Genomic DNA, 27,067 nt, shown 5'->3' on the forward strand with positions numbered 1-27,067 from the left:
TTCTCTAATCCATAGGATGTTTGGACAAAAAAGCAAAGCTTTAGATGAAAAATGATAAATATTAATACAAGCTGGTGATTATCTTTCTCAAGTGTTTCAATAGGCCAGACTCGCTTGTTTGCCTGGTATATTCTGTGATGCACTCTGGACTTGGGGAATGGGGACTACAAAAATTTGATCATTCAGGATCAAATATAGGAACAAGAGGTATCACAGAATAGTTTGGGTTGGGATTTTTAAGCTCATCTAGTCCAATCCCCCTGCAATAAGCAGGGACAGCTTCAACTAGATCAGGTGCCTGAACTGTAACTCCCAGAAGACAGTTCAGCAGTGTTTTCTAACCAAATTAGTTTTACACAGAATGGTTCTGGTTGGAAGGAACCTTAAAGATCATCTCCTTCCAATCCTCTGCCATGGGCAGGGACACCTTCCACTAGACCAGGTTGCTCAGAGCCCCATCCAACCTGGTCTGGAACACTTCCAGGGATGGGGCATCCACAACTTCTCTGGACAACCTGTGCCAGTGCCTCACCACCTTCACTGTATGGAATTTCTTCCTAATGTTAACCTAAACCTACCCTTGAAGCCATTGCCCCTTTTCCTCCTGCTACATCCCTCCCCAGACAAAGTGATTTTTCAGATTCAGCGCAATGGCTCTACTCTTCTCTCACCAAGCTTTTGGTGGTAATGCAGTCATTGGCTTTCTCCAACACCACATTCTCTTCCTCTGTCTCCTCCACACTGTCCTTGATGTGACTTTGGGCCTTGGCTTTGCCTTGGAAGGGACCTCACTGCTTGCAGTGCACTTGGTCTTCACAGGGATGATGTGTTCAGGAAAAAGCTCGAGGAGAGATTCTTCAATAACTGGAGAATCTGGAAAGAAGAGAAGACATTTGAAGGCTGCAGCTGCAAATATACCTTGACATCTATCCTGAGTTCCTAGAAAAAGTGGTCCAAAACTGGGCCCCTCATACATTCCTTCATGTTTTTACTATCAGAATTTGGTATTTTGTGGAAGTCTTTAGGGACATTCAAAATTTTGTCTTATGTTTTTGATCGTGTTTTGATTCAGCTGATTTAGTTCTGTTTCTTATACAGTGAGTCACCTGCCCTCCTTTAGTTGTTCACCTCAGCAGAAAAAGAGGGAGCTCTGGGAAATAGCAAATCCCAAAGCCCCTCACTTCCCCAGGACCTGGAGATTTGATTCCAGGCAGTTTCTCAGTTTTGTAAAGTACCAGAGGCAGCCCATTTTGCTGTTCTTCCCTGAAGTCCCATGGAGATACGTACCTAAGATCATGACAAAGATAGAAGGATCAAAGTTAGGTACTGCTAGTAAAGAAAATTCTCTCTCATTTTTTACAGAGTAATATGGGGGCATGATAAGGACGTCTTGCACAGGATAATAAAACCCAAACCAAAACCAACAGGTTCCCAGTACCTGAAGGAAGCCTCAAGAAAGACGGGGAGGTATTATTTACTAGGGCATGCAGTGTCAGGACAAGGGAGAAAGGCTTCAGACTGAAAGAGAGTAGGTTTATATTAGATATTAGGAAGAATTCTACACTGTGAGGGTGCTGAGGCACTGGCACAGGTTGCTCAGAGAAGCTGTGGATGCCCTATCCCTGGAAGTGTTCAAGGCCACAAGAAGGATGGGGCTTGGAGCAACCTGCTCTAGTGAAAGATTGGAACTAGATGATTTTTAAGGTCCCGTCCAGCCTGAGCCATTCTATGATTCTAAACATATTTGTTGGTTTTTTTTCTTTCTTTTATTTTTGTTACACAACATGTCGTTTTAGAAATCACAATTCTCTGCTGACATCCAGGAAAACAAACCCTCCCCATACCAAAGTTTTGCCGTGGATGTATTTTTACTGCAGCACAGGTCCGATAAATATTCAGAGTGGCAGACACAGCGCCCGTGCTCCTGCTTGTCCCGCCAGCGGTCTCATCCGCACTGCCCCGATTAAGCCGGCAAGAAGAGGCTTTTTGCCACGCCGAACGCCCATCTGGCGCCATCTGCCTGCCAAGAGACGCAGTTTTCTGCTTCTGTTCAGCATTTCGGAAAAGGTGTTTTGCTTGTTGCTCATGACAACAACGTCTGAAGCAAAGGCTCAGGCCAAAATTCTTGATCACTGACTTAGAGACTTAAAATCAACCAGTACGACTGTTCGATTTTCTCCCCTCGGGGAACAAAGAAACAGAAGGAAGAGGTTTTGCTTGTGCACACAGATGAGCCTGTAAAACGCCAGGTGAGGAGACCTGGTGAAGCACAGATTCTGCAGGTGTTTGTGTACACCTGGTAAAGAACAGGAAGGACACGGGGTGGCTATGTCCACTGGCAACTCTGCCCCCCTGCTCCTCTCCCAGTCTGTCAGTGATGAGTCAGTGGATGGTTCCCTGCTTCACTATCCAAATCCTTTTCAAGCCCCTCACCTGACAAAAAGATTGAGGCAGGAAACAACTCACATTGCAAAGAACATAATTTCCAACCGTGTCCCTGAATCCTCTGATCAGAGTTTCCTGCCCTAAGATGTCTAAGCTGTCAGGATTTCTGGCTCCTTCTCTGGTAAATTGATCCATGGGCAAAATGAATTCAGTATTACGTGATCTGTGCATCTGCCTAGATGAGCCACATGGTATGTACTGAAGGGTGTGCATCACATGCAGAGGATACATTTACTGATTACTCTGGAAATCAGAGGCCAGGAGAGGGAGAAGGGTGGGTGGTGAGAAGCCAACCCTGTGGGAAAGAGTGCGAGCCTACAGGCTGAGAAAATGGGTGAGCAAATGTGACAGCATCTTCATAGGAGACTGCAAAGGAAAATTTTGACGAAGCCAAGGTCCAAAGCCAAACCTTAGTAAGACAAAGACAGTAGAAGTCTGGGAAAGATATAATCTGTTCTTGTCTGATTTGTCCATCTGTTTGTCCTAAGTTAGAATCTCTTTATTAACACCAGGCCAAGTCCCATTACGGTTTTGCGGCCTTTCATTATACTGATCATCCCATGGGCATTTTACCTGTTTGCCTTCTTGAGCCATACTCCTTTTACCTCTGCATCATTCAGGACAACAGAGCTTGTCAGGATCCCCAGTTAAGAGTATGAACATCACACTCTTTATGATTGCAAATGTCACAGAATCATAGAATAGCTCAAGTCAGAATGGACCTATAAAGATCACCAATTTCAATTCTCTGCTCCTTGCAGGACTACCCAAAACTAAACTATATGACTAAACATCAACCAGACACTCCTTAAACTCTGACAGGTTTGGTACTGTGTCTCTGGAAAAAATCCCAATGGGAGCATATGAACAAAAAACTGCTCACAATTGTCAGTTGAGCACTTCAAACACCAATGAGGTGTTTAACAGCAGGGAGATCTCCTAACAAAATGGACAGATCACAGGATGAAAGCGGTTTAGTAAATTGGAAGAAATCCTAGAAAGAAAAGGGGATGGAAAAAGGCTGTTCCTAAGTAGTTTTTACCCTCCTTTATGTGTGTTCACTGAAGGGAATGCAGCTATAGGAATCCAAAAGCTAAAGCAGAAAACTGCCGTTGGCACTGCTCCATTCCCACAGCTGGTCCAGAGGAGCTGTCACACCAGCCAAACACTTCCTCTACTGCCTGCACAATATTTGTATCTGAACCTGGACTCTGATGAGCAAAGAAGAATCAGTAACTAAGACACCAGACTACAATTCCACTGTGCACAGGAATCAGAGGCAGCTCAGACACATCTTCCAGGTTAGCTGTGCCACAGAACTGGCTTCTGTCACAGAGGAGTGACCAGGGATGGCCCCCGCCCTACATTGTCCCTTCAGACCACCCTGGCTGTGGCCTACAGAAGGCACTCAGAGACCAAGCCTGGTACCCATCCTGCAGGAGCCTGACACAGAAAATGCAGGACCAGCCTCACAGAGACACATGCCAGGGGTGGGCATTAGGGCAGATCCATCCTCCATGTGAGAAAATCTGTCTGCCCTCACAGCTGAGCTTCTTTTGGTGCCTAAAGTTTCCTTCCTACCATACCTACCAACAGAATGTTCAGAACTTTTTACTGAACCTGTGAAGGATACACTGCTGTCATTTTATCCTCCTCCCATGTAGTTCACTTCAAAATGGTCCTAAAATGCATTTAATGGAGAGCACCTGGGCACAGTTCAAACCTGGTCCACATCAAACAGAAGTCATCACAAAGACTAACAGCCACTAAAATCCACACCCTAACTTTGAAATTCTCCTCCAGCCTATGCTGAGAGCACAAAGCTAAACTTTCCAACTTTTCTTCCTGGCTTTCTTAACAGCCGTGTGTGTATCTGTAAAGATCATAGACTTAAGTTTACAGCATCAATAATGCTACTGCAAAATTAATTAACAAAACAAATGTGATATTCAATATTTACCAGCCTCATGTTCTGCTGCTGGTCCTCAGCAGACTGCAGTCAAATGTCCCGTGGGTCACCTTAAAGAATCAGGATAAGAATTCATTAGGGCAACCCTGACTAAAATAAAACACATGATACATTTTACTAGCCTGGTTTAGGTTACAGGTGTTAAGGACTTAAATGGGAGATTTACTGCTTTATGCTTCTACCACTTCATACAGCAAAGGGAAGTCCTTCATTATTACTTTCATACTAGCAATAGGAGGTACAGACTAACAGCTTATTCCATGTTAAACAATAAAAAGACTGCAGATCAGTGTTATTTTACAAGTTTCCTAGGTGTTCCAGCAAAGCAGCACTGCTCCATTGGAGAGTTCACTGAAAAACAGTGTAAAGACTAAATATTCCTCCTCCTCTTCCTCTCTTGAGTCATCCACACTTACCTCCCACAGCTGCACTGGCACTGCTGTACTGCCCATCAGGATCACTGTCTTGTGTATCCTGTGATCACTGTGCAACCTCTGCAGTCACTCAGCTCAGCAGCATTAAATGGTAAGCTCTGCTCTCTTCCCTTCTTGCCTTATGGTGTACTCTGGACACTGCTCTATCAGTCATCCATCCTTCATCCCCTCCAGGGTGACACCTTCAGGAGTTGGCACACACTCCAGGCAAGCTTTTCCCTTCCTCTTCATTTGGGTGTTCTTGAGATTGCTGACAAACTGAATTGGAACCCCCACGAAATGGGAAGGGATCAGCAAGAAAAAATGGCACATAGCAGAAGGTATGTTATAAATCAAAACAGGTGTCTTTGGAGGATATAACATGGGCTCCTGTGCAAGAGAGATTCCAGGCTTGGGACTTTACTTCCAGTGTGAAAAGGAGGTCTTGATGCTCCTTTGCTTGCCTGTCACACCAGCTTTACGAGACTGTGGATGCCAATTTAGTCAGCCCAGGCTCTGGGGTTTTGTGTTTTTGCTTTATGGATTTTGCAGCTCAAACCTTGCTGTCTCACATTTGATCCACCCACTATACAAAGATGTTTACTTTCCATCACTTATGATCAATGAAGAGCAGAGTGTTCTGTACTAGATCTCCAGTCTTAACACCTGAGTCTTTAAAATAATGGGGCTGAACACCCTTAATTTTCACAGTGTGGGCCAATCCATCATTCATCATGAATCATCATTCACACTTACCATTTGACTCTTTCCCATTGAACTTCTAAGGGAAGCTTTGCACTTTCTTTGCTGGGGGGATTTCAAGCACTGCTGTCTGTTGTTCAGTTACTTTCAGTGGTTTCAGTTCTGTCAGGAGTTAGGGAGTACACCTGTTCATATACCAAAAAGACAAACATTCAGTCTGTTATTTTTAGTTCTTGATACCCAAATTCCTACTCTAAATAGCAAAATGTCAGCAAAATACTTTTGATTTCTCAAGTGGTAGCAGAAAGATCCTTCAACTTCCATAAAAATTAAGTTAGCTACAGCTCATAATTCTCACTGAAAGTTGCATGTAATTCTACAAAGCTGATTATCAAAGACACACCACTTTTCTATTCAGTTCTCCTGTCCCAGCTCTGCTCTTTCTCTCATTGTCATTGTAAAGTAAATGGTTTCAAGCAACTGCAGATGACATCTGCAAGCATACCTGGAACCATTTGACAGGTTGAAAGATGACTGCCATATTACTGCTTTACCTGTCAAGAATGCTGCAGTGCCTGGCACAGGATTGCTATTTTGTTAAGTAAGGTAATCTACCCCACAACCAAACAGCCTGTGCCCAGGCCCTGCCTAGGGCTTAATCAAAAAGCTAAGTATTATACTTAAAAGATGATGCTTATGGCAAAGCTCTTCTTGAAGAGATGGTCCTGCTGCAATAGAAGGTGAGGCAGCATTACTGTTACTCAGCACTGATTAAAAGCAAGTTTGCTGCATAAAATGTGGTTGGTTTTCTTTCAAAAAGCAGACACACATTTGGCTGGTCATAAGAAGCACATGCAGATGAAAAAAAAGATCATTCTCATTATGCCTAGGTCCATCCACTAGCTCCAAAGTGCTGCAACAGTGAGCAGATTTTACTTGCACTAAAAGGGCAGTGCCAAGGTGCATTTTATCATTCCCATCTTCTCTGCTAAAACTGGTCCAAATTCAGTAGTGACTCACAGCCCTTCCACACTGACGTCAGCAGAGAATTTGGCTTATTATGTGTAATAACCAGGCTTCAAACTGAAATCTGCTCTCTCTTGAAAGGTGTTTTCACATGGGCGCTGTGGTAATTGAGGGTTGGTTTATGACTTGGAGAAGTTAAATTTCTGTTCAAGCCTAAAAAGACCAGTGAATCATGAATGTTGCAGAGACACGTAAGAAAAGATAGTTACAGGTTGGGCCACCAGTTCTGACCCTCAAATGTTTGTCTGCAGCCGATGTTGACATTATACAAAGAACCTCATGGGTCTGAGAACAAACATTCCTATCATTCACTGCACAACAGAGTTTCCTGTCAGCCACAGAAGACTGTAGGTGCCTAGGTCTGTCCCATTCCCACTGGAGATGCACGGCACATTTTTCAAACCTATATGCTTTGTGGTTTTTTTTTCAGGGAATGCAGGGAACACAAAGGCTCTCCTCCATAATAAGCACGATGCTTGCACCTTTGAAGACACATCCTTCTTTTTGTGCGTGGGCTCAGAGGGGAAGAGCCATAAAACTCAAAGTCAGCAGGGGGTAGATTCTTCCATCCTGCTTCACCTCTCTCTATTTGCAGCTAATCTGCCCTTTGCCTAACTTCAAAATTCTTACAAGCTTGGTAGTTAGTAACTGACCTAGCAATAGTCAAGCCAGACCTCTAGAGCTTATCTTTAGTCATGATCAAGGACACTGTGCAGGTGGCATCAGTATAGCTACAGGACACTGCAGACTTGTAGTTATCTGTGTCATCTCAGGAGCAGCATTCAGATTGGAAAGAGAAAAAAAACCATGGAGAAACAGTAAGCAAAACCTTCCCAGTAGGCTGGGGTGGTAGGGAGTGGGTATGACAAATGTATTAGTGAATTCCTCTTTTTATTTGTGTTTACATTAGTGGTTTTTAATCACTAGAGAAATTGACCTGTTGAAAATCCAGAATCTCTGAGGGCAGAAATTTTAAGGCCAAATCCAATTCCCCCTCCTCCCTAAAGGTTCCTCACAGCCTTCCTAAAGCCCCCAAAACAGACAGAAGTCTTTCCACTGATAGTGATGTATTTTGGATCAGGTGCATTCTCAGCCTAAGGCAGAAAAATGAAGCCATCTTTCTTCTCAGAGACATCCTTTTATTCTGCACTGGAAGCGAGCATTCCCCCTGCACTGCATGAGGAAAACAGAGACCAGAGAAGGCTGAATGGAAACTCTTGCACTTAAGGCTCTGAAGTATGGTAGGAAAAGAAGAGTTTGACCTGGCCTGACTGGCAGATTTGCAAACAAAGGACTGCCTGAGAGAAGAGGTGAATTAGGGTGAACTAAGAATTAAGGAAAGAGGAGAGAGAGGGACAGAGCAAGGAAAGGAAAAGAACAGAAGAAGGGCAGTACTTTTGCAAACATGGGACATCACAAATTAAACAGGGATGAACTGGGATATGTGTCCTGAATAATACTATGAATTACTAAGATTTAGTATTGGTTTTACCTGAATGACACTTGAAGAAAGGACATTGACCTGTTGGAGTGAGTCCACAGGAGGCCAACAAGTTATTTAGACAGATGGAGCACCTCTCCTGTGAGGAAAAGTTGAGGGAATTGGGATTGTTCAGCCTGGAGAAGAGAAGGGTTCAGGTTGACCTAATTGCGACCTTCCAGTACCTGAAGAGAGCCTACAGGAAAGATGAGGCAAGACTATTTACAAGGACAGTAATATAGCGACACGACAGGGGGGATTGGCTTCAAACTGAAAGAGAGCAGGTTTAGATTAGATATTAGGAAAAAAGTCTTTACTGTGAAGGTGCTGAGGCACTGGCACAGGTTGCCCAGAGAAGCTGTGGGTGCCCTGTCCCTGGCAGTGTTCAAGGCCAGGCTGGATGGGGCTCTGAGTAACCTGGTCTAATGAAAAGTGTCCCTGCTCATGGCAGGGTGGTAGAATGAGATGATCTTTAAGGTCTCTTCCAATCCAGGCCATTCCATGATTCCATGACACAGAAGAGGCATTAGGGCCTCACTATGCTAAACACAAAACTAAGTAACAAAAATAACCCGCTCTCTCTTTTCTATGTTACATTTAGGGCTTAGTTTGCTTTTAACTTTAGCTCAGACTATTGCTTTGTCTCCTAAAGTTCAAGAAGAAACATCGGAGTTAATGAATGAATGAGTTAAATAAAGCCAGTTACTTACTTTCTCTGTTTGAGTTTATTTTAAATCATGGTTTCTTTTCCTGTCTGCTTTATGGAAGAGATTAGATTAACCTTGCTTTATTTTACTTACTGTACTTCTTACAACTTTACATCCATCACAGATACTACTCCAGAATGAAATTCTTTCATTAGCAGCTCTCTGCACATTGACAGGAATGATTTGTGGCTTTTTGTGATAATATATCTCAAAAAATAAAGACTCATATGATCTTTCTGTCACTTTATACAGTCACAGATCTATCATATGGGAGAGATTATAGATGACAGAAAGGCTTATTTACTTATGCATTAAAGGTCACATTCTTCCAGCCCCAGCCAAATCACTCAATGACGAGTTTTGCATAACAAGAACTGCTGCATTTAAATCAATAAGAACGAGTTTCCAGCAGCTAAAATGAACAGCAGCTTTCCCACTGATCTGACTGATCCATGAAAAAATCTCTAAAAACAGTGAAGATGGATATAGGTGCAGTTTGCACCTCTTTTTATTTGCCCCTCTTCTGGTTATGACAGAGTGTATTTCCTCGCATGAGGTGAGTGAATATACCTGAGAGCACCTGGAAATACAGTTATTGGCATTTACTAGCTAAAGGTCTTCCAGAAAAATATTTTTTACTCACCCTTAGGTGTTTTCAGTGGAGGTTTTTCTACAAATTCAGGAAGGCCTTCCCCAGCAAGGATCTCAAAGGAGCATGTCAGCATGCTACAAGACTCCAACAAGGCAGAAGACTTCCTGGAAAACAGTTCTTTGGTTGGGGAAAACGTATGTTATTTAAGTGAACAGCAAGGTACTCTTTGCAGGATTTATTTACCAGGAATGGGAAAGAGTAACCAGAAGCCCCAAAACACAAAGTTACACAGAAAACTGCTCGTCACCTAAAACTCCTGAGAGAGAAAGGTTTGTGCAGCAGGAAGAGTGCTAGCTGTCTGTAGGAGGCTGCTGATCAACTCCTTGCTTTTTCCCTGAATTTCTGCAGGATTTTGGGTGAGTAATTTGCTCTCTCTGTATATGTTTTGTCATCTAGACAATGAGAAAATGGGGCTGCCTTGCTGTGCAGGAGTGCTGTAAGGTGCTTTGATGTCAGATGTCATCCAAGAAGGCATCACAATGGGGTGTATCAAAAGGCCCATTAGAACTTCCTCCGTTCTGCACAAGCTGCATTAAACTCTTCAGTGTTGCTCATGCCCCATGTCTATGCACATGTCCATAATTTAGGACAAATGTTTCTGCTGTGAACTGTTTAACTGCAGAAAGCTTCAAAGAGCTACATTTCTATCAAAAAGAAGCCGTTTAGTTTGGTTTAGTATTAACTAGTTGTTAAGTTCAAGTAAAACCAGCTTGGGGTTTTTTTCCAAAAACTGACCAGAAAGGAGCTGTCCCTGAATACTAATTTCTAAAGCTCCATGAAAACACCTCTCTGAAGCAGAGTTATTTTTCTGTGGTTAATAGCAAAATGTCTCCATTTTACACCAGGAAAATCAACAGAAAATTGACTACCAGCTTGAGTTATTTCAGCTTATTCATTTAGTCTATTTCACTGCACTTCTTTCTAATCAAGGACATCCCCAGCTCTCCTAAGTATACCACATACAGGGGGATTTGTGAATTCCATAAGGGCCTGTGCACACCTGTGCTCCCAGTGGATGTGGCTGGGAACTGTGTCATTGTCCTCACTGCAGCGCCATGACAGTAAGAAGTGTGCTCTAAGCCAAGATAATCAAAGCAAGACAAAAAATTTCTAATAAAAGGCTGATGCAGGAGCTGATGCAGTCTTGCAACAGCAGTGCTGGCCTGTGAGAAGAATAAAACTACACGCTCTCCCGCTATAAGAACACAAAACTCACTGCACTGATGCATCCCACCTTTTGTCAGCTTGGTGTGCATCATCTGGGGAGGCCATGTGACCCTGCTGTAGGAAGTTCTGTCACCAGATAACCTGTTTCCAGTGGCACCTCTGCTCTCTCTAGCTGTTCCAAGATTGGTCCATGTGTGGAGGGCAGTTTGGGGAAACTGGACTATTTGGTTGTAGTTCTTGAGGGATGAGTATTAGTCATCTAGCAACTGCAGCTCCCTAGTTTTAAAAAGTGTTCTGTGACAAGACAAATGCAGTAAGGAATTGTAGTCTCTGAGACAGTTGTTATGCTGCTGAAAGATCTTGGGGCAGAGGAAAATCAACCCAAAAGACTTTCCAAGATTTAGGGGCACAAATGATAAAGCTAGGGTTATGCATGGCAACCTAGAAGATACAGCCCACAGGAAAGATATGTTAAGACCACATGACCTTGAGACTTTGCTTTGTTGCCAGCAGGAATTATAGATATGCCAACAGTGCTCTGCTTTGGGCATCCTCCCAAGGAGATAGATCCTTTTCCTTATCAGAATATACAAACCCTGATCTCCATGCTCAGCTGGCTTTTGCCTCCAGGCTGCCTGTATGATACACAAATGTTCTGTCTCCTTATGCCTGGTCTGCTCAAAGGTGTTCCCACCCCCTTTGCCACCCTCTCTCACTGTCCTGTTCCCACCCTGTCACTCCCCTGTACCAGGGGTCATTGGTGTTGGTGACAGGACTGATTTGAGCTGGTTAGGAAGAGATCAGATGTTACCCTATAATCCCAGAGGCCCTTGAAGAGAGTGTATCTTGCCCATAGCCATTATGGGGCAAATCCACAGCAGGAGCACCAAGTGCTAAAATGAGAAGGGATATAGGATGCTGCTTGGCTCACCTACTCCACTGCTCTCTATGTCTTCAGATTTGGATTTTCAAATCCTACAAAAGCTCACAGTGACATGGCTTAAAAATCAGCCAACCACCTTTACAGTTCCTCCTTTCACCTTAAAAATGGAATTCCCTTTACTTTGATTTCTTTTGCCTGATCAAAATTTTCATCCTTGGCCACAGACTTTTTTGAACATGAAAATTAGTTACGCTTCAGAGTGGTACTTTACAAGGTTCCTTTCTTGGGAAGGAAAGGAAAAGCAAAGCAGATACGAGTCTAAACGTGTTGGACTCACACAGCCAATTTCCATCCTGCCTGACTACAGCCACAGAACACAAAGTATTATGACACTCTTGCCAATATATGTTTATGTAAATGTTACCTTTTTATCCCAGCTGATAAGGTCCTGGTCATTCCTACCAAGGGACAGGAGCTTTCACGACCATTACTGACCCTTCTGTGTCCCTCAGCTCACATGACGTTGTGCAGCTTGTTGCATTCCTAGGAAGATGCCAGGGTCCCTTTACACTGGACAAATACAGCTCTGAGTAGTTCAAAATTTAAATACATACTGGCCTCTTGTGGGCTGTGTTGTTACATCCTTTACACAGGCTTCAGCAGTTTCTCCTTCTTGGAATAACAGGACGACAAAACTTCAAGTATCATGCTAAAAGGAATAAACCTTCTGTGGGTCAAAAAGATACATTTTTATTTAAAAATAAACATTACCTCCCCAATCCCAGGTTTTCTCATGATTGATTTTGACACTGTTTCAAAACTTTGATCAAAGGCAGATGATGAAACAATTTACCAGGTTTTTTTTTTTCATGCTAAAACCAAAATATGTGGGTCCAGGTTTCAAACAGTTAAACATTCAAAAAAATCCTGCTTTGATGTTTAAGTCATTCCCCAGTGTTGCTTTCACACCTCCAGGCTTTGGCTTTGTTTATTTTAAAATTGTACATGCAGCACTTTCTATCATTTCCAAGTCCGGCCAGTTCATTCAGTTACTCAAGCAGGGACTTGGTGCTTCAGAAAATCAGTTCACAACTTTAGATTAGAGGTCACTCTTTAATCAGCTCTCTTCTATTCCTTAATAAGTCTGAGATTCTGCCACACTTCTTCATATGGAGGACTTAATTCCCAATGGGAAGGGTACTTCTCAAGGAGGGAATGAATTACACATCTCAGCTCTTTTTTACTTTACTCATGTTAACCACAGCATGGCTGACATAGTGCAGGAGATTGTTTAGGTGGGTAAGGCCTATCCATTCTGCAGGACACAAACTACCTATCTTGCTTGCAACAAGATATAGTGGCAATAAACTGCTTAACTGACCACATTTGATTTGTGTTTGGAACAGAATGCTGTTACCTACTCCGTATTTATGTTAAATTCAGTTGAAAAGGGAGTCTAGTGCAGGAGGCACTTGGGTTATGCTCTGCAAAACACAGGAACTGAGAAAACCAAAGAACATAAAAATCTAGCCAACTTCCACAGGCTGATGGGAATAGTTCTACGGGTAAACTCTGGAAAAAGCAATGGACACCCCAGCCTCCCATCCCCCTCCAGGAATATACCACATTTTCCTGATGATCTTTCAGTGATTTCTGCTAGTCTAGGAAAGAAAGAGCAAGGTGAAAAGTTTAACAAAAACCAAGAAAAAACAGTGCAGACGTTGAAACATTGTCAACTTTTCCAGAGAGCAAAAAATACCACATACAGACAGCCAAAATAAACATATGCTGTTTCACAAGCTAAAGAAGGAATCCAGCAAGACAGACACTCTCTGCTCCCCTGTCTGGAAGCTTGTGTTCTATTAACACAGATCAAATCAGAAGTGTGTGGAAATGGGACTGGTCCCATTGTGAAGTGGATAAGGTGTTGTTTATTGTTTCTTTAATAAATGTATGAAGAAACCAACCTTCACTTTTCTCTTCAGTATTCTACTTCAGGAACAAGAGCCCAATTTAGCTACAGAGAAACCTGTTTCTGGACTGGAACTCGTGTTTTCCCAAGAAAAAAACAGAACACTGCCAACACAATCCAATTCCTCCCACCTATCCTAACTGACACCCTGACCTTTGTGTTGCCTGAGTGTTTGCTTTCTGTATTCCTCACCACATCCTAAATAACAAGAAGACAACAGAGAATGTAGTAAAACTAATCACACATGGCTTTCCTTCTTTTGAGATAGAAGGAGTCAAAGCTAATTTACAAGAGGAGGATCCCATTGTGCATTATTAGTTTTGACTTAACTCCTGACAGTCTTCCTTGTGTCCACTTCAGAGGCAAAAAAGCTAAATATGCAAAGGAGATCTATGTAGGATTTTTCCCCTCTGATCCCTGGAGAGAAATGTTGCCTTTGCCTTTTCAGAGGAAAGTTGCACCTGCTACTGGGACTAGGGGAGTTAAGGTCAGACATAATATGTTTGCTCAGGCAAACACAATGGTTTCTCAGTGGAGAAATGCCATTAGTAAGATGCACATAATGGCAGATTTCTACCCCCAAAATTCTGGGATGAAGACGTATGCAAAAGAGGTTTGAGTCCTCTGAAGAGAGTCTAGCAAGACAGGCTTTGCCCAAGGAAAGAGATGATTTCTGGAAAACATTGGCTATCAACATATTGGATTAAAAGAAGTGCAATACAGTGACCTGTTTAACTCTATTTTAAGCATAAACAGCAGCAGGCAGGTAAGAGATAAAGAAGCAATAGGGAACACGAGTTGAGTAGCATGGTCCAGCAGAGAAAGGGCCAGGAATTGCAATACCTGAGTCCTTTGCCAGACTGTTTAAGCTTTATGTTCTCCAATGTTCAGAGCCATATTGCCAGCTCTAGTGCCAACATGGCTTTTAATTCTGAGTAAATAATTCAGTCTTTCTCTTCATTCAGCTTTGCTGTCATCTGAGTAAACCTGACACTGCTGCCCTGCTGGGGATTACATGGCCCACAAGCTTGGGCAGGTCTAATCATAACCCCTTCTGTGACTTTCACACCATGCCATGAGAATGCAGCATCTGTTGTATTCAGGTGCTGGAGCCTGATCTCTATCAGTGCTCAAAGGAGAGTGGATTCTTCTCTTTCCTTGCATGTAATTGAAGGATTTAACCTCTTTGTGAATATGTGAAATTCACTTTGAGACACTAGAAATCAATGCTTGTGTTGCCTAGAGCACGCAGTTCTTTGACTGCCTGTACCTTATGCACAAACCTGCAAATGCTGCTTTCATTCACATTTTTCTTCTGTGCTTTTGAATGGAGCATTTTTTTTTAACTTGCAGGAAAAAAAGCTTCCTTGAGCTGCCCTACTTTATCCTAAGGTGACAGTCACTCTTGCAGACACTAGGAAATATGCATCTACAGACCTGGCAGAAGAAACAAGGTTATCTGCCAGGGACTTCAGAAAAAGTGTTTTGTTTTTTCTCCATAGCAAATTTATAAAGCATGACCATCTATGTGCAAGCTGCACGATTCCTCCACTGAAAAGACAGCAGGGAACTGACAAGAATCAAGGTCCAGCTTTTTGTCTTCATTCTCAAGTCCATTTTGCAACTGAAAATTTACATGCTAATATTTTTCCACTGTAGACTAATTACAGAGGAAAAGTCCAGAATAAAGAGATACTTTTGAAAGTCTTGGAAGAAATGCAGTTCTATTCCCTACATGACTATTAGGTATTTGACATTTAAGAATAGTTTGACCAAACCATCTTTATCTTGATCCTTCAGAGAGCGAGTTGTGCTTTATCTGGGGACAGCTCTTATGCTCAAGTGCAATCTTAGTTTTTGTTTTTACATAACTTTGATATCTGCTGATCTCGGACTACCTGCATGAGGACAGACTGTGCCATTAGTCTGTTACCATGACAGAAATAGAAACAGGATAAAACTGCTTAAGTGTGGTGACCATTGACCAAATGACCAGCAAACAACTGAGGCACTGAGCTAGGCTCTGACCTGTTCAAAGTGTGAAAAAGCTTATGAAACAGAAGACATCACAGTTGGTTCTAAATAAAATCATCTCATATTTGTTATATGCTTACCAACCTGCAGAGAGGAGTTCTGTCCTCTGAGAAACAACTGTGTTGTAGGTACTAATGCTGTGGTCTCTGGTACAAAGAGTCCTGGGCAGTGAGCAGGAGAGAGTGGATGAAGTATGCTTGGAATTTTCATTTAATAGAGAAAGTAAAAAGACAAGCCTAGCAAGAGACATAGCTTAGCTTAGTTCCTATTGTCAGCTCAGTTTCAAACACACTGATTACAGAAGCAGCAGCCCCACTCATCTCAAGTGCTTGCACACGGCCAGAGCTCCTTTCTGCTAATCTTAAACACTTCTTAAGACTCCCTCTGCTGCCAGAAGAGATGAGAACAGCTGATAAAAGGTCCTCCAGATCTCAAATTCTATTAAAAAAAAAAAGAGAAAGAAATATGTTAATTATGATAAGGCCAAAGAGTAAATAGGAGGATTAGCTCAGAATCTGTTAGACAAAATAACGCTTCAAGAGGCATTTGAATATTTTGATCCTGACCAAGTGGTATTGCTCTTGCCTGGTATCAGGTGGCAGCAGTGCAGCCCTCACCACCAGACCATGCGATGAGGCTGACATGTGCTTTGTAGCAGTGAATTGATGCCAAACAACTTGATTTTATCAACAACCACACTCTCAGGACATTCCACACATGCAGAATGGGAGCGGACAGCTTGCCAGATTTCCGTCACTGGTGTAAACCATTCAGTTCTACTCAAGTCAGTGAAGCACTGCCAACTAACACCTGCTGAGGATCTGTGCAAGGACCTCAAACTCTGCCTTAGAGCCCTTTATACCTTGTTTGCCATAGAGCTATTCTCCTCTAGAAAATCTCCTTGTGCAGGAGGCAACTTATACATTGAACTTACCTCCTATATGTAGACTGCTCTCAATCATCAAAAAATATTCTTTAGCAGATGCATGGGAAGCTGATGACAGAGCAAGTAATTTTAGTCACTGAGTCAGTTTTGACATGGAAGGGCACTGAAGAGCTGAAAAGTATTTATAGGGAGTTCCACTTTCAATGTTATTCAGAATATCAGTGGTTATTTTGCTATTTTTAAGGAGTGCTTAGATGGAATAGCGTTACCCCTTTGAAAAAGTTGGTAGCACAGAGGAGAATATAGCTATCAAGATTTACATAAAACTAACAGTCGTGTTATGCTCAAAAGCTTAAGTTTATTGCTCTCTTTAATGACTATCACCAGTATTTTAAAAAAGAATGCCAGTTCTTTCTGCTAGCTTCTCACTGAAGGAAATATTTTAAATACAGCAATAAAATCAAGTGGTTTAAAGATAACACATTTTGCCACACATTCATGCAAACCCTGCAGACAGGATTTTTACAGGTTCATGGATACAGAATAAACACAAAGATGTGTACTGAAATATTGGGAAACTTTCCCCACAGTGATGAAGTTGTAGGCGTAACATTTGAGGCCTTACCCTGCACCTGCTGACGTCAATGGCAAAACATCAGTGGGAGCAGGATCAGCCCTTATTGTTCTGAGTGCTGCTTTACCTTCTCCTGATTAGGAAGTGCAGTAAATTTGCAGAATCTTCTGCACTAATAGAAGCAGTGGGTTTTGGTTATTGTTACAAATAAAGAGAAGCAAGAATACTTTTAGTAGATCATCAGAGCTTCTATTCATGAAACACTCATCTTTCATGTTAAGAATTCTGTGTACCTCCATTTTTCTCTGCTCAGTGGAGCACTAAAACGTGTGCTTACCTCTAAGCATTAAACAAAAACTACAGTCTTCCCAGCCTGATTGAAGTCTAAACCAAAAAGCACAGGCAGCAGTCTGTATTACTGAAAAGGAAACGCTGCTGGACTGGACCAGTGGTTAGAATGGGCTAATGATTGTCTAAATTTGGTTTGAGGGCAAATTTGTCACAAAGAAGCCAACAAGTTCAAACTGATTTTTTTTTTAAAGCTGCCTATAGGATTTGCATTAATTTTCATAGGCACTGGACACATGGTTACCCTCAAAGCTTTGAAACAAGTATAAATTAATAGAATACAAGCGATTTTATTATTAGATTTTTAATAAAGATGAACTAAAAAAAATTCCTCACCTGATTTTGAATCTCAGATTTCAGGAGAAACCGTATTCAGATTGTGTCCTATGTAAAAGTAGAAACTATTTGCAGAAATACAATCTGTTTTTTTGCCAGATGACTAAGATGCCCAAATATTGACAAAGAAAAGGTAAAGCGTGAAGCATTTATGTTCAGATTAATGTCTACTCAGATTCACCCAGCTGTCATGATACTGGGGTACACTGCTGGTAAGAATTCGAGGCAAGAATTTGACTCATGTCGTTGAAATATCTTTTCCCCCTCAGTTCTGGTAACACTGGTAGTGGACTGCTTTAGAAAAAATGAACAAGCAAACATGATGTGTGACACATCATTTCAATGTGAATCTACTTGAGTCTTTCAATGCAGAGGCTCAGAAGGTTTACGATACACACAGTATTCGGTAATTTTATATGTAAAAACAATCAGAAAGAGGCAAAAATTTACTTTCAAGCTTAGTCAACATACGGCACATTTCAGCATGACAATTCAAAAAGTTTCACACTGTAGTTGGATATATTAGCAATGACCTTTTAAAAAATAGCAAACTGAAGACAGTGGATTTTTTTTCTGTTTTTTTTTTCTTGCTTTTGTAACAAATGAAGCTACTATTATTATTTACAGTATAAATATGCCTTTTTTGGTGAAGATTATGTCCTGTCACATATGTTTAAGACAAGGCGTACCTCAGCTCTTAAATGTCAATGCAAACAAGGGCATAAAAGCAATATCAAAGTAAAATATCTTTCCAGCTAAGACAGCTGGGTTACCATGTGTCTCTTATCATATCTGAAATATATCTGAACGCAGTCAAAAGTTCTCTGGGCTTTAGCCTTTAGGAGTATCATGAACACTTATTCTTCTGCTGCTCTAGAAAGCTGTTTTCCATACAAGCTCATGACATGATGAACAAATTGATACTGTTCACAAGTCTGGATCATTCCTCCCCTGAAAGGCAAGAAGAAAAGGGGAGGGAAACAGAAGTCTTATTACTTGCAAACACATGAGGAAGTAGCACAGCTAACATGAAGCTTGTGCTCCACACCAAAGGTCTATTCCAAAGCTTTCTGAAATGAGTGAGAAGTGCCCCTTGATTGCAACCAGCTTCAAGGCTGACCTCAAGCTCCATTTTCAAAGTCTCTGCTAAGCAAGGAACTGAGGGTAGTGGGAACAGGAATGGGCTCTACATACTTTCCCTGGCAGAGGCTCTCCTCCAGGAAAGCATCACCATCATCATTTACTCTCGTATTACCTGAGCACCTGTACTCCAAGAACCCTTCAGTGAAAAGTAATTCCCACCCCAAAGCCCTAGAGAGATAGATGGGAGCAGGGGAATAAAGAGGGGAAGTAGCTTATCCAGGAATTCACAGCTGCACTAGGGACTGAATTTGGGACCAAAGAGGGCCAGGCCAAGCCAGACCAGCCCAGACAACTGATGCAACTTTCCCATTCTGTAAGGACTCTTTCCTCTGTACCATCCCACATGATGCTTTTGGCAAGCTAGCCAGAGAACTAGGGATGGCCAGCAGGATTTTGGAACACACAATGTTACTTTAGGAAGGACAACTCAGCTTTGTAACTTAGTTGACTGCTCTGCACACCTTGATAGCAAAAGACCCCCCCAGCACAGTAACCTATTTTGGTTCAGCTTATTTTTCAGCTTTTATGGTTCTCTTTAAAACTGAAAACCTGAAAGGAAATGCAAGCAGGAGCAAAAGCAGTTTGATTTTCCATGTGTCATTTAGCCTGTGTATTTCTGCAAGTAGCGTATTAACCAACACACGAGCACTACAGGGAGAGATAGAAATGAACAAAAACAATCAGGAAAAAGTTGTTCATTTTAAGCAGATTTTACTAACATTTGAAATTTTGCTAAGAGCACCCCATCAAAAGTGATATGATCTCTTGTGAATCCATTAGGAAGACAATTAAACCTTGTGGCTGAAGCTCACACAAAATGTATACAGAATTGTGCCAGCACTGGTGCTGGTGCACAGATCCCGGGAGCACGGTGCCAAAAGGAGGCTGAAATGACAAGTGGGCTTGAGGAACTTGGGAACCCATGGGTGACTGGAACCAACCAGACTGTCAGTCTGAGGAAGAGCATACGTGGTGCATTCCCTTAGAAACCTCACCAGAGGACATTAATGAAAAGTTGCTTCCTCTGAGCCAAAGGGCCAGCAGACTGCTAGCACCCTCCTTGGGGATTGCCCTTTGCTATGGGGTCCAGCTTAACTATTATGGGTCACACAGTAGCCATACCAGTAAGGGGGAGATGAGCAGGCAAGACAACCTTGTCCTTCAGCCCCTTGCACTTATTTTTTTAAGCAGCTGCTTGAAAAAACACTCAACAACAAGCAGCGAAGGGCAGGGACCTATTCTCCAACCTCTCATCAACTAGCAAAGGTGAGAAACACACACTGTGTTTCCAAAAAAAAAAAAGAATTTCCTAGCTGAGCATCTCCTCCCCATCTGCTCTAATACAAGCTCACAGTTGATCTGAGTCCCTCTGTGCTCCACAGAGCACTGAAATATATCTGTGTCAGCCTGTGACACACAAGGAACATTAGTCATATCTGACAACTTCTCCCCAAGCAATTCCATTACCAGTGGGGTTGTACCCTGAAGTTGTAGCAACAGAAACACCAGGGTGGCCATTGAGTTTCAGACCACAGGAAATTATTTTCCTTTTTATCCCATTCCCTGCTATGTGGTGCTTCCTCCCTTGCCACACATATGCACACCATGACATGTGCTTGCTGTCCAGGCTTTGGCACAGAATTATGTTTTCACCCCTATTTGCCAGAGAAACCTTTGAAATCTGAGTTGCATTGTGGGCAATGACAGCAAATGTCTCTCAGCACTGTGGGAAGGATGCAGGAATGATTACTTCCTCTCCTTAGTCATATTAGGTTATTTTAGGACCATCTGTTGGCCACTGATGCAAAGCCCAGTGCACAGAACTTTTCCAAGGGATTTGTGAGGGAATGAAGGGGAAAACATATTTGTTCTCTCCATACCCATGGCAACCTCAAATGTGGTTCTCAGGGCTAATGTCAATCTCTCTGTTTCTGTGTGAAGCAGGGAGGTGCATTTCTTTACACTTCTGCTCTGGCCAGCCTCAGACCTTCTTTCCCTAAGTCCCTGGTGACTCCTTCCCATCCTAGACAGTAATATCAAGCAAGAGGAGGAGACACAGAGTCTTTCTTCCTATAGCAGCTTGGACATTGTCTCAACCTCTCATGATACTTTTGAAGTCTCCTGGAGATTTTGTGGGGGGTTAGTGAAAATGAGAGTGGGTGGCAGCATGACTTCCAAGAGACTACAAGCCCCATTTTTCAGTCCTTGAAGAAATTAAGGTTTTTCTGTAGGAAGGATGGTGATCTGCTTTCCATCTTGAGTATTTTACCCCATGACATTTAAATGGCTTTTATCTATCCCATCCCACTCTTGAGAGCTACACGGCAGCTACAGAGGTTTTTGCAGTCTTCCTTTCCCCCCTTAAAGTGCCCTTTAAGTGCAATTTTCCTTCTTCAGAATCTTAAAGTGACTGCCAGTTCCCCTCTCCCTTCAAAGCTAGTATTTGCAATTGGCCTGCTGTATCACACACATTTGTAAGCAGGCACCTTCAACCTTCATTTGTGTGGCGATTTTCCTGTGAAACACTAGTTACAGAGAAAAGATATATCACACCCAGACAGATATTTCACTGGACCATGGATAATCAGCACTCACTATTCATATCCTAGTTTTCTTTTTCTCAAGAAGCCTTTCCTTGTCTGGGCTAAAATCCACAGAAATAGCCAAATCTCTAAGCCCCTGCAGGTCCCTGTCTATCAGAGCCTCAGCAGGGCAGCAAGCATTTCATTTTTTGCCTCCCACTGAGCATAATTTCTTCTCTGAAATAAAGTTCAGCGTGGGGTTGAGGTTCTTTTTTTTCCCTCAGAAAAATCTTTGGTATGTTTTTCGTGACATCTCTTCCCCCGACTACATTTATCATTATCATTAGAGAGAGCACTGAGACATGTTTTGATGGCACTTGAAACCAGTGGGAGAGGAAAAATAACATCTCTGGTACAAAATTCAAGTCTGTTTACTTCATAATCAAACTCAAGGTGGTGTGTTAAGAAATGCTTAACTGGAAACCATCGAATTTGTGGAGATTTTCACAGCTCCTTTCATATGTCTGCAAACACTCCAGGTTGTGCACTCTTCCTCCCCAAGCAATGTCTCTCCCACCATGGCTCACAGCTCCAGCATACAAGACCAGTTTTCATTACTCCTCCTGGGAGGAAAGTGATGATCTGTGGCTCTGAACTTAAGTGCAGCAGATTTTTGAGCCTTTGCTTCTGTATGAACATGGGGCCAACTCCTCAGCTGGTAAGAGGTCAGCCCTTGTTGCATGGAGATGGGCAGCTGTGCAGACTTCAACGCCAGCTGTGAACCTAACTCCGTTCTAGGGCTGTTCATTAAGGTTTACTGCTCAGGCAGAGATTACAAGTCAGAGGAACATTCTGTCTTGGCCTCCTCTTGGGTTTGTTCTTCCCCTCTTCCTATTTGTTTCTTCTTAAATAAGGGGAAATATTACCCTTTTTCTTGGTTTTTTTATTTCTGGAAAGGAAACGAGCTTTCTTACCTGTCTAACCGTAACTGGCAGGCTGTTCGCAAAATGTCAACTATGCCCTCATTCTTCAGCTGTTTACAGCAGACACTTGTGGCAATAAAGCAGCCAGTCCTCCCGATGCCTGCACTAAGGAAGGGAAAAGCAGAGAGAGGCAGCGGAGATGTCAGAAGGACTTTGGAACTTTCTTGTCAAGCAACTGCCACTAAACGCGCAGACCCCATCACCCCTTTTGTCCCTCCGACCTCTGCAAGCTGGGTGCTTCCAGATGGATAGCCATAACAAGGAAAAGATAGTAACTTCAGTGGGATGACATGATTAAGTGTGAGCCCCTCACAGCAAACGGGTGAGCATTGCAGATACAGTGCTAGAAATGGACTACAGGAGACTGTTTGACGCAATATGTTGTTGAACCTCACACTGAACCATTGAAAAAAAGCAGTTAACTGTATTTCTTAGTAAGATTTGGTTTGATGGCAATCCTTGCTTTGATGGCAAACTTTGCTTTGAAATTCTCAATTCTAACAGCTTCTTTGAAAGTTATTTTCATTCACAGGTACAGTAAAAATCCCCAACCCTTGGTTAAATAATTAGAGCTAACAGCAGTATAATAAGTGTGATGCCATTTGCTGATCAGATCTACAATCAAGTAATTGGAATTAGAGCAGGATACAACAAATTCACTGTCAAAAAAATTTCTTTAAATTTTCCTGAACTCATTTGTATCTGATACAGTCCTTGGTTAATGACGAGAAACTGAGTTTGTTTTCAAAGGCACGGTGCTACAGAAACTGTGAATTCTTATCACCTAACAAACTACCAGCAAATGCTGGGAGCCCTTCTTATGCATAAAATAATTAAGTGAGCATACTCAGGAATAATTACTTGACACAACTACAAGAAATCCTGCTTTCATTCACAGTAATGCAAAACCACTGGCAACAAACATTTAAGCAACACCGGAGTTCATGGTTCACAGCTGCCCACAAGTCCTTCATCTTCCACTTGACCATAACCAAACAGACCATAGCACACAGCTCCTGACACTGTTTCCTGCCCAGAGACCTCAGAGTGTTTTGCAAAGGGAGGGAACAACTCCCATTTTTAGATAAAGGAAACAGCACTTGTCCCAGGACAAGCTGCAGGTCTCTCAGTGGCTGAGACACCATCATAATCCCTCCAAGACTGCCCAAGGTGGCACATTATCCACATAGAACACTTTATAATCTTATCACCGTGTTTCTTAGTATTTTTTTTTCAAATAAAAATGCCTCATTTCTCCCCAGATTAATACTGTGTCATGAAGATGACACCATACAAGAGGACAAAACAAATATGCAAAGCAGGAGTGACATGGTAACCAGCAGCAGATACTGTAGTGCTTCAAGGAGCTCCTAGGGAGTCACAAATTTCCATGGACAAAGAAGACAGTCTTACAAAGAATTTCTTATTTTTATCTGGACTCTCCCCAATTTTTCAACATCTGTTTTAAAACACAGGCAGAAAAACTGGACATGTGGTATCACACAAGCATTTTAATAGTGATTACTCCATACTAGCTTATAGTCAGATCTTTGATGACACCAGGCTACCAGCCATTTTGTGCCAAGAGGCTCTTTAAAAACATTCTCATTGTATAATACCCATTTACTATGGCTTTTGGAGAGCAACCATCTGCTGTTTCCTAGAAAACATTATGCAAAATTAAGCAAAATTCTGTACAAAAATAAATTTGGCAAAAATGTATGTTATTGAAATTATGGAAGATTACCCTGGCAAGATAAATTGCATCTCTTACCAGGCTTTCTGCTATTTACCTGTAACAACTGTTTTGAGGACAGACTGTAGTTTCCAAATAATCACATTTAACCTTTCTAAACACTGGCAAAACAGGGCGTCCTTTTAGACCTCTGGAACTTTTCCAATTTTCCAAGAATAGCAATTCATCTATACTAGACTTTAATGGTTTACAGTGTAAGAACCAACTTTTTAAAAACACTTTTGGATGAAAATCAACCAGCATATCTGATTTAATAGTGGCTGCTGATGCTTAACACGCTCCCTAGTTAGTAGTGCAAAAGAACGTACTTCATCATGTCTACAAATGGTAAGTACATCATCCCACTTCTTTCTGAGGACAGAAGAGAAGTATCTATCCTCATCCATTTTTATTCTGCTCTGATTGATAATTACAATTTTCTAATCAGGCATCAAACCACTGTAGACTTTTCTCCTTCCACAGAAAAAGCTTTAATCTTTGCCAGGGATTTTTACTGATACTTCAGTTTTACTATCAGTTACATACATTTCCTGACTATTGATTAGTACTTGCTGTAATCAGCTTTGCCACTCTTTCATTTATGTGTTACATTTAAATTATTGTCTTTGGCCTAATAATGATTTTAAAAAAAAAAAAAGCAAAGAAGGGATCCACAAAACAGGGGGATTTGATGCTTAAAGTTGAATGCTATTATTTGTCTGCTTGCATGTGTCTTCCTATTCAATTTCACCTGAAGTATGTTAATCTTTGCTAACCTGGCCCTTAAAAGATAATTAAAGGCATATATTACTGGTAAGGCAAATGAAATGGAATTGTTCTTGCAAGCAACTGAGCCACCGCCAGCTCCTGTGTTTAACTCAATCTGTATCTGAATGCAACACTTGGTAATAGAAAATCATTGTCATTAAGGCTTTGAAGTCCCAAGCATATTTCAGAAGCAGTTGGGCAAGACTGCGCATGTGTGACTGACGGCTGATATGGCAGTCTCTGCACTATGTCACTGTATGCAAAGAAGCCCTTAGAATTCAGACACAACATTCATTTACCTGCAGTGAACAATCACTGGGGCATTCTTCTCCTCTGCACTCTGCATGGCCTCTTCCACTTCCAGTACTAGCTGTAACAGAGGAGGGGCCTGGTCTGGTGTCTTCTGGTCTGGCCAAGATGTGTACCAGTAATGTTTCAGGTTTCTGACTTCTTCTCCTTTCTGCAATCCAGTTAAGACAAACACCACAAAAGTTTTACAAGAACTTCTCATTGTAAATTGATACTGAAACATGGCCTTCCTTTTAAGGCTGAGATGATTAAATCAATCTGCTGAAAAGACAACACAGCTGGGCACACACAGTCCAGGAGATTGCTGCAGAGCACTGATGAGATCTTTTTGACACAGGTGGTGGAGGAGCCAACAAGAAGACCTTGTATTAAATACATGGTTGGGCATGTGATGTTTGGGGGCAGTGACCAAGAGACAGTGGAGGATCCTACACAGAAGAAACAAGGGCAGTAAGTAGGATACAAGCCTGAACTTTGGGAGAGATAACTTTGATTCCTTCAAGGACTTAATTGCAGGAATCTCCTGAGTTAGGGCTCTAGAATAGGGGATCCAAGACAGCTCATTAATATTCAAGCATCACTTCCCCCAAGATCAATTTTGGTGCATCCCTCTGGGTAAGAAATCATGCAAAGAGGGCAGGAGCCGTGCATGGATGAACAAGAAGCTTCTGGCAAAACTCAAGCACAAGAAGGAAGTTTATGGAATATGAAAAAAGGGACAGGGCACTTGGGAGGAATACAGGAATGCTGTCGAAGTGTGCAAAGATGAGACAAGAAAGGTTAAGACCCATTTGGAATTAAATCTGACAAGGGATGTCAAGGACAACAAGAAGGGTTTTCTTCAGTTGCATCAGTAACAAAAGGAAGAGCAGGGAAAATGTAGACCCTCTGCTGAATGAGGTGGGAGCCCTGGTGGTGGAGGATACAGAAAAGGCAGAATTACTGAATGCCTTCTTTGTTTCAGTCTTCATTGCTAACACTGGCCCTCAGGAATCCCAGACCTTGAAGGCAAGAAATTCCGGAGAAAAAGACAACTTTCCTTCGGTTGATGAACGTGGGGTTACAAAGCATTTAGGTAAACCTGACACCAGCAAATCCATGGGCCACAATGGGATCTACCAATGAGTGCTGAGGGAGCAGGCAGATGCTACTGCTAAGCCACTCTCCATCATCTTGGAAAGATCATGGAGAACAGGAGAGATGCCTGAAGACTGAAGGAAAGCCAATGCCACTCCAGTCTTCAAAAAGAAGACAAGGAGGACCCAAGGGGCTACACACCAGTCAGACTCAGTTCCATCCCTGGAAAGGCAATTAAACAGTTCACCCTGGATATCTCCTCTAAACATGCAGAGGAGAAGACTTATCTGGAGTATTCAGCATATATTTACCAAAGGGAAATCATGCTTGACCAATCTGAAGGGTTTCTATGATGGCATGACTGGCTGGGTGGATGAGGGGAGAGCAGGGACATTGTCTACCTTGACTTCAGCAGGGCTTTTGATCCTGTCTCCCATCACCTCCTCATGAAGCATAGGTTAGATGAGCGGACAGCGAGGTGGATTGAGAACTGGTTGAATGGGTTCAGATGGCTGTGATCAGCAGCAAAGAGTCCAGTTGAAGGCCTGTAGCCAGTGGCCTTCCCCTGGGATTAGTACTGGGTCCAGCACTGTTCAATTTACTCATCAGTGACCTGGATGAAGGGGCAGAGAGTACCCTCAGCACATTTTCTGATGATGATACAAAACTGGGAGGAGTGGCTGACACACTCAAAAGCTGTGCTGCCATTCCATGAGACCTGGGCAGGCTGGAGAGTTGGACATAGAGGAGCTGATGAAGTTCAACACAGGCAAGTGCAGAGTCCTGCACCTGGGGAAGAATAACCCCAGGCGCCAGTACAGTTGGGGGGCTGACCAGCTGGAAAGCAGCCTTGTGGAGAAGGACCTGGTGGACAACAAACTGTCCATGAGCCAGCAGCACCCTTGTGGCCAAGGAGGCCTATGGTGTCCTGTGGTA

At 42.3% G+C, this 27,067-nt stretch overlaps 1 protein-coding gene across 5 annotated transcripts in view; it reads right to left on the minus strand.

The window, feature by feature from the left end:
- Positions 1-16,674: 16,674 nt before the first annotated feature.
- PTPN5 (protein tyrosine phosphatase non-receptor type 5) overlaps positions 16,675-27,067 on the minus strand; it is a 78,247-nt gene continuing 67,854 nt past the window's right edge. For all 5 annotated transcript variants that reach the window (XM_042038628.1, XM_042038629.1, XM_042038631.1 and 2 more), the window contains 3 exons: positions 25,045-25,205; positions 22,234-22,347; positions 16,675-18,545 (listed from right to left, as the gene is read on the minus strand). In XM_042038628.1, coding sequence (XP_041894562.1) covers positions 18,452-18,545; positions 22,234-22,347; positions 25,045-25,205 — 369 coding nt within the window. In that variant the 3' untranslated portion in view covers positions 16,675-18,451. The remainder of the gene's footprint in view (positions 18,546-22,233; positions 22,348-25,044; positions 25,206-27,067) is intronic.

The sequence above is a fragment of the Corvus kubaryi genome, unplaced genomic scaffold, assembly GCF_017639235.1.
Source record: "Corvus kubaryi isolate FWS band 111438036 unplaced genomic scaffold, C.kubaryi_AGA036_p1.0 37392, whole genome shotgun sequence".
Taxonomy (NCBI): domain Eukaryota; kingdom Metazoa; phylum Chordata; class Aves; order Passeriformes; family Corvidae; genus Corvus; species Corvus kubaryi.